Below are 11,243 nucleotides of genomic sequence, written 5' to 3' on the forward strand. Positions count from 1 at the left end.
TTCTCTGGTGCCCGTTTCTGCACCTCAAGATCCTCCATCATTAAAGAAGGCGCGAAATAACTGGAGAGAAAGAAGGGGAAGGCAATTAAGAGCCCAAGTCCGTTAGGGACTGCGCCTCCTGCTCCTCACCCGGGGCTCTCCCACCCATTCACCTTCTTTCACCACCACCCAGTGGCGTAGCGTGGGGGGTGCAGGGGGGCCCGGCTGCACCGGGCGCAACATCGGGGGGGGGGCGCACTCGCCGCCTCCGGAGTTGCCGAAGAGCCTCGGGCGCAGGCTGTAGCAGAGCCCCATGTCTCGCGGAACCGACGAGCTGTGCGCACGTCTGGGCTGAAGGCGTCCGGCAGGCAGCGGCTCTCAGTACTCGCCGCGGTCCCCGCGCGTCAGGGCCGCGGAGGGCGCACCAGGCAGCCCCTCCTCACAGCCCCGCTGCTGCTGCTGCTGGGCCATGTTGCATTTTCCTCGCCTCTCTGCCCTCCTCCTCCTCCGGGCAAGCGGCGTCGTTTGGGCGGCAGTGCCAGCGGCAACTCGCCTCAGATCACCTGACACGGACCCGCCGCCGCCGTGGCTACCTTACCGTAAATACCCCAGCCCAGGCAGCAGCAAGAAGAAGCTGGCAGTGGTGGCAGGTTAGGGGTTAGGGGCGCAAATTACTTGCCTTGCCCCGGGTTAGGGGGCGCAAATTACTTGCCTTGCCCCGGGTTAGGTAAAGGTAAAGGTACCCCTGCCCGTACGGGCCAGTCTTGACAGACTCTGGGGTTGTGCGCCCATCTCACTTAAGAGGCCAGGGGCCAGCGCTGTCCGGAGACACTTCCGGGTCACGTGGCCAGCGTGACATCGCTGCTCTGGCGAGCCAGAGCCGCACGCGGAAACGCCCTTTACCTTCCCGCTGATAAGCGGTCCCTATTTATCTACTTGCACCCGGAGGTGCTTTTGAACTGCTAGGTTGGCAGGTGCTGGGACCGAGCAGCGGGAGCGCACCCCGCCGCAGGGATTCGAACCGCCGACCTTTCGATCGGCAAGCCCTGGGCGCTGAGGCTTTAACCCACAGCGCCACCTGCGTCCCGCTTGCCCCGGGTTAGGGGGCGCAAATTACTTGCCTTGCCCCGGGTTAGGGGGCGCAAATTTCTTGCCTTGCCCCGGGTGCTGACAACCCACGCTACGCCGCTGCCACCACCACCCTTTCCATGCCACAGTTCAATGACAGAAGAGCTACTTTGCGTGCAGAAGGTGCCATGTTCATTGCCCAGCCGTCTCTCCAGGGAGGGCTGGAAGGTCCTGTCGGCAGCAGCGGCTCCCCAGCGCCTTCTCAGGCGGGGGCTTCTCCTCTCGCAGCCCAACCTGGAGAGGCCCCCGACACCTTCTGCAGGCCAAGCAGCTGCTCTGCCCACTGAGCTGAGGCGGCCCTGCAGGGGGAGAGGCGGGCAGGGCCACAGGAGGGGGTATTTTTATGTCCCCCCCCCAGCCCCACGACTTGGAGGCTCTCTCCCTTCTCCAGCCCCCCAAGGAGCACCGCGTGGTGCCTCGACCGCCTTCCTTCCCCTCCCGCGCAGAGGGGGCGCTGCAGGCGCCTCCACAAAGGCAACGCCGAAGCCGGCGGGCCCTTAGCTGCGCATGCGTGCTCGTTCCGCTCCCGTCGCAACGGCAGAAGGCGCTGCGGCAGGGAGACGCTCTAGCGGCGTGCTCCGGAAATTGCGTCAGCGGAACTTCCGGTCCGGGGAAGGGGAATCTCCCTTTTTCCACCTTTCCCTTCCACGCCAAGCGGTGCGATGCGTGTGGAGAAGTGCTACTTCTGCTCCGGCCCCGTCTACCCGGGCCACGGGGTCCAGTTCGTCCGCAATGACTGCAAGGTGAGTGAGGGCGCCTCTGAGCATGGGCAGAGTGCCGCCTCCTCAGGCAGGCGACGTGGCGGGGAGGGCGGGTCGGTCTGTGGAGACGTCACACCCGCAGACCATCCTTAGGGCTCCTCCATAGCGGCCTGCCTCTCGAGGGCTCGCATGATACGTGTCCCCCCATTCAGACGTGGCTGTGTGGCAACTGCGGTTGCATCCCGATCGGCTCGCGGGATGTTCACGCATCTGCCCAGGAACCATCCCTTCACCCACCCACCGCACTTTTCATTTCGCTTCCCCATCTTCAAAAAGTCTGTTGCTTAAAAGTGGGTTGCCGTGTTTCCCAGACTTGGGTCCCCTGTTGTTGTTGGTCTATAACTCCCACCATCCCCGACCACTGTTCCTAAAAGCTAGGAATGATGGGAGTTGTAGTCCAAGAACAACTGGGGACCCAAGTTTGGGGGAAACTGCTAGGGCGGCAGGGGTCTCTAACAAACCTTAGTTGCGCCAGCCGAAGGTTTTGCTCTGCAGTTGGCTTTCTCCCTTAACTTAGTGACAGGCCAGAAGCAGCCCTGGGAACTTCTGCCCTTCAGGGTAAACACCGTTTCCTAGGCTGCTTGGATTGTAGTGGCAGGATCTGAACATCACAATAAATGTTGATAAAGAGATTATTGAGGGAAACCCAGATTGTTCCTCCTTAGGTGGGTGGGGAGCATTTTTGGCTGCAAAAGTGTGGCTCAGTTGACCGATAACCAGCTTGGGTCTGTGTGCCTGCAGTCCCTCACTGGAGTAGATGCCACTTAATTATCCGTCTCTAGAATGGGGCAGCTCCAGATTGGCCCCTTGTTGTCTCCCCTTGGGGAGCAGGCATTGGGCTCTCTCTACCCAGAGGGCCCCTTTGTGGTTCAGGCACAGCTTTTTGACCTGGGAGGCATTTTCTATTTGCTCTCTCTTCCTGCAGGTGTTTCGGTTTTGCAAGTCAAAATGCCACAAAAACTTCAAGAAGAAGCGGAATCCAAGGAAGGTCAGATGGACCAAAGCCTTCCGCAAAGCATCTGGGAAAGAATTGACAGTGGTGAGTGTGCGAGTCTGGGGTGCTTTTGGGCACATCACTCTGCCCCAATCCCATTCAAGCAAGTGGGATTCTAGGAGTGCTGTAAAATTATTATTTAAAGGTTTTGAGGCACGGAAGTGTCACTGAGCTTGCACTGCTGGTCTGTAGCTGTGGAGGAGCTGCTGAAATGACAGAGTAACTTGAACAAACAAAGTCAAGTCTGCTGCCCCAAGATGTATTGATTTTTACTGGCGTAAGAGATTTGAGGGGACTATTAGAAGCTTTTATTCATAATGTTCCACATTCAGAGGCAGGTTGTCTCTTTGGATATCAGCTTCTATGGAGCATCAGTTATACCTTCGTGTCCTATTTGTGGACATGTCTGGCATTGTGGGTAATGGAATGGTGGACTAGTTGGATCCACTTGGTCTGATCCTCCTTTTTGGTGAACTCAGCTTTGGTCCACTTGCCCATGTTTTACCTTCCAATGTGACGTTACTGCAGAGCATTCTCCATGCTCCACATCACATCACAGTCACAACACCCACGCACTATGGATGTACTCAAGTTGCTGATTGGACCTTTTTGTGTTGGCATTTTTGCTGCTTTTTCTGTGAAAGGGACTTGTTGTTGATTATGGTCTTAGAGATGAGTGGTGATACATGCAGTTCAGGAGGAGGTAAGTCATTTTCTTGCCTTTGGCTTGCAGCTCTGAGCAGCTGTGAGTTCTATGCTGGATTTGCAAATGTTATGCTGGACTTGCCTCTTTTGAAAAATGTTTCAAAAGGAAGACAGGTGTTTGGGGCACCAGCTTGAAACTTAGTTGTCTGACACTAATTCTTCTGCTTTTAACTATGTAGGACAATTCATTTGAGTTTGAGAAACGGAGAAATGAACCCGTGAAATACCAGCGAGAGCTTTGGAATAAGACAGGTATGTTCAATTCCTGTATGCGGTGGGGCAGGATTTCAAAAAACACTAAGTAATGTTAGCAACTTGTTGTTTTAAACCAGCATAACTTAGTAGTTCACAGCATGTGAAATTTAAAAGTGCCTGTGAAATTTGTGCCAGCATTTTCTAATGGTGTAAATGGAATCGTGGGGTGGGAGTTGACCTAATTATCAAGAATAGCTATTACTACTACTACTAGACTTTATATACTGCCTTATACCTGCAGGTCTTAGGGAGGTTCACAGGATAAAATCAGAATATAAAGCCACAAAGTACATAATCAAAGTAAATACAACAATAACTCAATAATTGCAGTAACCCCAAATACGCAATTACTGAACATCTGGTGAACATGTGCAGAAGGCCATAGCACGTGATATAAACATTTCATTTGTTCAAAGTCCTACGTTGCTCAATTGTAATAAAGCCCTGTAAAACGAGTCAGTATTATCCCTCTTGACAGGTGGAGCAGGAGCCTGTCCAAGACCGACTAGTGAGGTCATGGCTCAAATGCAGTTAATTTTAATATTACACTGTCTTTCTATTTCAGTGGATGCAATGAAGAGAGTAGAAGAGATCAAGAGAAGGCGGCAGGCCAAATTCATCATGAACAGGTGAGTGGCGGTAATCCCTTTTCCCTTTGAGGCATCAGCTGAGGGTGGAGGGCTTAGACCCCAGCTGCATGTTGTAAAATCGTGAACGTTTTGCAGTTGGGATGAGTGGAGCTATTCTAACACCATTGGCAAAATTTACAGTTTGCACTGAAGTCCCCCCCTCCCCCCACAAATTGGTTCTCTTGGGGTCCATTGAGATGCCGGAGAAATTTGGAAGGAACAATTTGCTTCTCATGATGTTTCTGGGGGCAAAATCAATGAACAAGATCCACCAGTTGAAAGTGGGAAAAGCGGTTGGCCTTACAAGGTCATAATTGTCGGAATTACCCAATATGACCACGTGCTTTGCTGTGAGAGGTGCTTTTTGTTTGTTTTTTTAAAATGGGTTTCCTCTTCATTGCTAATAGCTGGACTTCTGTGAGTGATATCTCAGTTCTTTTTGACAGGCATGAAATGTGTGTTCCAATTTATTAAAATCTGCTTGTACTCTTACTTTCATTGATTTTGCAATAAGAGTGTTCCTGCTCATCTCTTCTCTCCCACCCACGCCAGATTAAAGAAGGGGAAAGAGCTTCAGAAAGCACAAGATATCAAGGAGGTCAAGCAGAACATCCACCTTCTCCGGGCTCCCCACGCAGGTGAGGCTGGCTGATCAGGAAGTCAGGAGTGTTGTTCCTAAGCAGCCTTTTGTAATATGAAATGGGCAGCTTAGCCAGTTCAGAAGGCAGAGGGGCTTCCCTGAGAACTCCACAGGGGGTTTCTTCATTAAAATTATTTGTATGCTGCCTTTGGGGACCTTGCTTGCCTGAAGTGAATACAGTGGTACCTTGGGTTACAAACGCTTTGGGTTACAAACTCCGCTAACCCGGAAGTAGTACCTCGGGTTGCGAACTTTGCCCCAGGGTGAGAACGGAAATCGTGCACCGGCGGTAGCGGGAGGCCCCCTTAGCGAAAGCACGCCTCAGGTTAAGAACGGTTTCGGGTTAAGAATGGACCTCCGGAACAAATTAAAATCAGTGTACTATAAAATCACAGAAATGCAAAAAATCCATAAATAATTCTGGCAAATGCAGCAAAAATTAATTATATTAAAAAGGCCAGTTAAAGATGGATTAGACTTAATTAAGAAAAGGTGGGTTTTTAAAGCTGTTTAAAAATGTTCAGTGTCGAGGCCACAGCAAAACCTCCTGAAGGAGAAGGAGTTCTGCAGTCTGAGGTTTTCCAGAGGACTATGGAATTGAAAATTTGCATTTTTAATTTCTTTTCAAGGCAAATCCAAAGAGCTGGAAGAGAAGATGGTCCAGCAGTTACAGGACACCATGGAAGTGGAAGGTGCCTCCTAGACAGCATCTCTGTTGGAGCCTATTTGTTTATTTCTGTGTCTGTAAAGTGTGAGAAGCAACCCTGTTTTTTCTCTCTTCTGCTTTGGCCACGCTGAGTGTAGCTGCCAGAGAAGATGACATGAAGCCCATTGAAATGGACTCTCTGTGCCAAAACTGGGACGGAGGGAATAAAATGGCTGACTTGAAGAGGATGGTTTCTTATTAGATTTTTATGCAACTCTGTTAATTCAAATCCAGTGAGATGAATGGGGCATCAAATAAACCATTGGGCAGGAGAGACATGTGTGCCTGGAATTGAACTACTTGTTGCAACCAGCTCGTCAGTCAAGGCATAAATGGCTTGTGAAGTGATGCTTGGCAGGTAGCCCCTTAGGACTTACAAAATCCAGCATGCAGTCTTATTCTGCTTAAAGAAGAAATATTGGCACATCTATATCCTGCATGGAGCTGCCATGTACTAGCATGTTTCCACAGGCTAGAGGGAGTGGGTGAGAGGCTGTGATCGACTGGTGGATTTCTGGGTGATTTGCAGTACATCAGCAAAGGTTTTCAACTGTTTAATGCTAGCAACACATAACAGTTGCTATTGGGCTGCTGAAATCAAAGACTTGAAGGGAGGAGGATTTGTGTGTGAATAGGCTGAGAGCTCAGTGATGGAAGCACATTCACAGACAGATCTATGATCCTGTAAATCTTGGATCCGTTTCTCATGCTTGCACTCCTCACTAAGAGACATTGAGGGAAGAGAAAGGTCAGGCTATCCTCATAGTTCAGGCCTGGGTAAAGGGGTGTGTGTGATGGAGATGGCACTGGACTGTCCCTCCTTTGGATTTGACCTTGGAATGGCACCACTGTCTAGGATCTGCTGGAAGACAATGGTGGGTGGGTTCCTTTCTATTTCCTGGCGGGTGGGCCTCCCTTCTATTTATTGACAAGTGACAGCCATTGTCTGAACCACCCAAAGGTGATTGTATGTGTGTGAGTGCTTAGGTGATTGGTGAATCCAATATTATGGTGTAGATTGTGGTTTAGGGTTCCACAATTGTGCACCCTGAAAGCTTCCTCCTGCTGCAAAGGAGCCAGCATCTCTTTCCCCACATCCATCCACCAGGACCAGCACTGATTCTGACATTTATGCAGCAAAGGCACTTTGAGGTCACAGAATTCAACTTCTTTCAGTACATAGTCCAGAAATTTGTTTTTTATTGTTTGTTTTTAAGTAGAATGCATAAAAAACTACAAGTCAGCACATAAGCCAAACCAGCTTCCAGAAACATCAAAATAGATAGGCTTTGAGGCAGTGAAAATTCCCATTTTTTTGAGTGGCACCAGCAAGGTTAGGATTTCTGAGAACAGCAAAAAAATAAAAATAAAGCTTAAAAGAGCTGATTCTAAATTGAATGAATGCTAAACAACTTTGGGGGGTGGTTGGGTGTGTGGTTTTTCAGTAATAGGAACAACAGACATTTTTACATTTTTGTATTTTTGGTGGGGGGGGGGAGGTGTTTGTATAAAAACCCACATGTATTGAGGAAACATTCCCTACAGAGGTTTTGTTATGTGGGGATTTCAATGCAAGAATGGGGGTGGGATCATGCCAAAGTAAGTAAAGCTATTGCCCTAGATGAGGACAATATTAACGCTACAGACAGATCCTCACAAAATAGGATTATCTATAAATACGGGCAAATATACTTCTATATCCCAGAATGCCCCAACCAGCTCTGGAATATGCCTTCATTTGACGGTGGCTGAGAACAAAAGGAGATGCAAAGAGGGACTGTCTCTCTACTGTGGAGGCTGGGGATGTATGGCAGCCACATGACCGTCAAAGAGGGGGTCTTGCTGCAACAAGAGAGTCCAGTGCTTGCCGATTTTGACACCTTCAGCCAACAGCTCCAAGCCATGTACATGGACCCCATGAGGACCCAGACTGCCAACCGCCTAATCTGGGAGATGAAACGGGAATCGGATGGTGGGGAAGTATGCTAGTGAATTTCACCTGCTGGCACAGGAATAGCCCTGGAATCAGGCAGCTCTAGTGGACCAGTTTCAAGAAGGGCTTTCAGACCCGGTTCTAAACGAACTAACCCACTCAGAGTGCATGGCGGAACTGCAAAACCTGATTCACCTGTGCCTCAGGATTGATGGACGCCTAAAACAGTGCAAAGCCCAGGGCATGGCCCGTCTGGTGGCACTTTCTCCAGGGGGTTTTGTGCCCCAACACGCTCTGAAAGCGCCTCCTGCTGAGAAGCCACTGCAAATAGGGGGAAATCGCCCTCATCTTACACCGGCTGAGAATGAAAGGAGACGCAAAGAGGGACTGTGTCTCTACTGGATGGCAATTTGGATGGTGACAAAAAAGGAAACTCAGAAAATTCATCAGAAAACTCCCTGGACCATCTTTAAAAACTAGGCATGTGGTGGGGGCACAAATCTTCAGGATGCCTCCCCCCTTTCCCATGACTTTACCTTCTACGCCACCAGCGGCACATTATGAAAAAGATCTTCAGAGCCAGAAAGACCACAAAAGGCTTTCAAGACCACAAAAGAAGGATCGCTGCTTTATGGGCTGCTAACTGATCCAACTGGCTTTCAACTGACCCAGGCCTCCTAGAACTCACCTGGCCTCCTAGGAAACAAAACATACCGCAGGATTCCCCAGCTGGTTGTGAGGTCAGAGCCTGGCCAAATACTGGAGCCAATGGGCTCTGGGCCCCAGGAACGCTCTCTCATGGCACCACTGGACGACTTCAGGAAGCTGCCAAGCATCTGGCCCAGCCCTGCATTTACCCCCAAGCAGAAGGCTCAGGCAGCTGGATCTAGGCTCTCCTTAAGAGTTTCCCCAAATCCTCCCAGCTTTGCATCCCTCTCGGTAATCGAGAAAATAAGGCAGGCCAGGACTGTGGTCCAGTTTCTGGCGCCTCCTTAAAACTCACCTGTTTGCCCAGGTGTTGGCGGGCTAGTGGTCCATCATTTGGTCACGGTATATAATAATAATAATAATAATAATAATAAAATTTATTTATATCCCGCCCTCCCCAGCCGAAGCCGGGCTCAGGGCGGCTAACAATAATCAAATAATCAAACAATCAAATAATCACACATTCCAAATATTTCATTATAAAAATTAATTAAAATCAAATTAATGGCAACCGATTAAGCAAGATTCTGTGCAGGTTGCCAGAGGAGGGAGTCAGGCTGCGCCCTGACCAAAGGCCTGGTGGCCTTATAGGTTCCAGCGGGTTGAATCTTTTTATTATTTTTTGTGGGAGGCTTCATTGCATTATGGAGCCGCCTTCTCTCTCTGCCTGGGTGCTCACCCACATCTGTCCCCTCTAGGCATCTTTTTAAAACATGTTTGTGCACCTAGAGGCCTTTCTTGGTGTTTTATTGTATTATTACACGAAAATTCCATATTTTCTCCAAGGAACTCAAAGTGGTGTACAAGATGCAATGCCTCTCTCCAAATTAGCCTCACAATAACCCTGTGAGGTAGGCTAGGCTGAGAGCCCGAAACCTAGTCCAAGGTCACCCAGGGAGCTTGATAGCCAAGAGGGGACTTGAACCCTGGACACCTGGGTCCTAGTCCGGTTTGGACACCGCAGTGTATTAACAACTTGGATGGTTTTAAAGGAGGATCAGACAATGAAGGAGAAGGCAAACAGTGACTACTAGCCATGGTTGCAATACTTTGCCTTCACAATTGGAATTAGTAACGCTTTGGAACAGGGCCGGCCCAAGACATTTTGGCACATGAGCTGAACCGTTAGTTTGCACACACACACACACACACACACACACACACCCCAAATTCATGGAGGTGATGGTATGGAAGAAATTTGGCTTCATCTGAAAAATGTACAAAACCAGACTTTTAAACACAACACTGTAGTCCCCACACAATGAAGCCCACAAAAATCAAGTTGTAGTGTTTTGTGCCTTCTGGAACTTGAGTCTACCTGCTTTTAGCATTCCAATTCTGACACCAAGGAAGATTGTGCAAGCTCAGTGTCAGGGAACTGCCATCAGGGCCGGAGGGAGAGAGCAGGCTCCGGAGGGGTCCTAGAGAGCGTCCCGGAATGGGGAGAGGCAGCCCATCTTCTGGGGAAGAGAATCAGCGAAGCACCAGTGGAGAAGGGGGGCAGATGGGGGAATCGGCAAGGCGGTCCCATGACTCCTTGCCAGGGACCAGCGGGGAGAGCATGGGTCCTCCGCTGCCTACACCCTCCTTGCGCAGAAGGCTTCCGTGCAGGGAGAGTAGGTGGAGATTAGGCGTCAAAGAGCTTCTTTGCTGGAAGAAGTTCAAGAAACGCCCACTGGTGGATTCTGCCAGCGACTGAGACAGCCACGGGTGAGTGGCTGTCCGGACAGAAAAGGTTCACTCAGGCAACCCAGCCAGGCGTTGCACCGGTTTACGCACAAGCAACCCCTAGAACCATTACACTCAGTGTTGGCCCCCCCCCCCCGCCCAACACACTCAGGTGCCAGGTTCAAATTCCAGCTCCTTTGTAAAGCTCACATGGTCACTTTGAGCCAATTACAACCTCTCAGCCTAATCCACCTCACCAGCCGGTTGTGAGGAAACAATGTGCAAGGGAAGGGATAATGTACAAGATCTTTATCTTCAACAGATAAAAGAATATTTTTTTTAAAAAAATATTGAGTTGGAAAAAACATTGTGTTATGTTCTACCGTTCAAAATCAGCCATCCGAGCCTAGCATGCAAAACCCTAGCCCATGCATTGCATGGTGCCTTGCAGTGTCCACACATTAACTGACAGAGATAAGGCACACCCAATACCCAATCCTGAGATTAGTTTCACAAAGACCCTGGGAAGGCAATTGAGGGTGCGCTTGTCAAAGACCATGTCGAGATGCTCAGCACCCAGCATCTCCCCATGTGCACCTTCTCTTCCTGCAGGCTGCACCATCGCTTGCAGAGTTCTAGGCTGCAGCGGCTGACACTGTTGTCCCCATCCGCATACACAAAGTCTGGGATCGGTTTTTGGAAGATGCCTGTGTGAGGATAACCTGAGCTTACAGCGTTAAAACAGCTCAGAGTGTACGCACTGCCCACTGTTGGGAGGGGGGAGATTCTACGTCATGTCCGAGAGTCTCCAGTCTTTGTTCTTTTTCTCTACTTTCGCTTTTGAGGAGAGAGGACGTGTTTTTCACGATGCTGTTCGCTGTGATAGATAATGGATAGTCTGCTGTAAATAAACTGCTTCTAGCTGCTAATATCCTGAGTGGACTTTATTTTAGCACACTGAAGAAAGCTCTGAAGAAGCTTTTGCAGCTTTCTCTTGCTGCTGCGTAAACTCTGCATTTTTTTGCTCAGAGCCTTTGGAATGTGGCCTTTGAAGTCCAGCAGAGCTGCGTAGCCGAAGTGGGCTGGACGCCAGGACTTATCTGAGCAATAAATCTACTATTTGACAGGTTATGGACA

General features: G+C 49.7%; 1 protein-coding gene and 1 long non-coding RNA gene across 2 annotated transcripts; one reads left to right on the plus strand and one right to left on the minus strand.

Annotated features, from left to right (window-relative positions):
• The first annotated feature begins 1,691 nt into the window (after positions 1–1,691).
• RSL24D1 (ribosomal L24 domain containing 1) lies at positions 1,692–6,075 on the plus strand. Its single transcript, XM_079952934.1, has 6 exons — positions 1,692–1,850; positions 2,794–2,907; positions 3,747–3,819; positions 4,388–4,451; positions 5,004–5,089; positions 5,721–6,075. The coding sequence occupies exons 1-6, from the start codon at positions 1,770–1,772 to the stop codon at positions 5,792–5,794; spliced, it is 492 nt and encodes a 163-aa protein (XP_079809060.1). The 5' UTR covers positions 1,692–1,769; the 3' UTR covers positions 5,795–6,075.
• A 905-nt stretch (positions 6,076–6,980) lies between these two features.
• On the minus strand, positions 6,981–8,745 carry LOC307202737. The gene is made up of 2 exons (XR_013832981.1): positions 8,267–8,745; positions 6,981–7,140 (listed from the first exon to the last, which is right to left on the minus strand). It is a non-coding gene; the product is annotated as an uncharacterized lncRNA (long non-coding RNA).
• Positions 8,746–11,243: the final 2,498 nt, after the last annotated feature.

The sequence above is a fragment of the Podarcis cretensis genome (genome assembly GCF_951804945.1).
Source record: "Podarcis cretensis genome assembly, chromosome: 14".
In the NCBI taxonomy this organism is placed as follows: domain Eukaryota; kingdom Metazoa; phylum Chordata; class Lepidosauria; order Squamata; family Lacertidae; genus Podarcis; species Podarcis cretensis.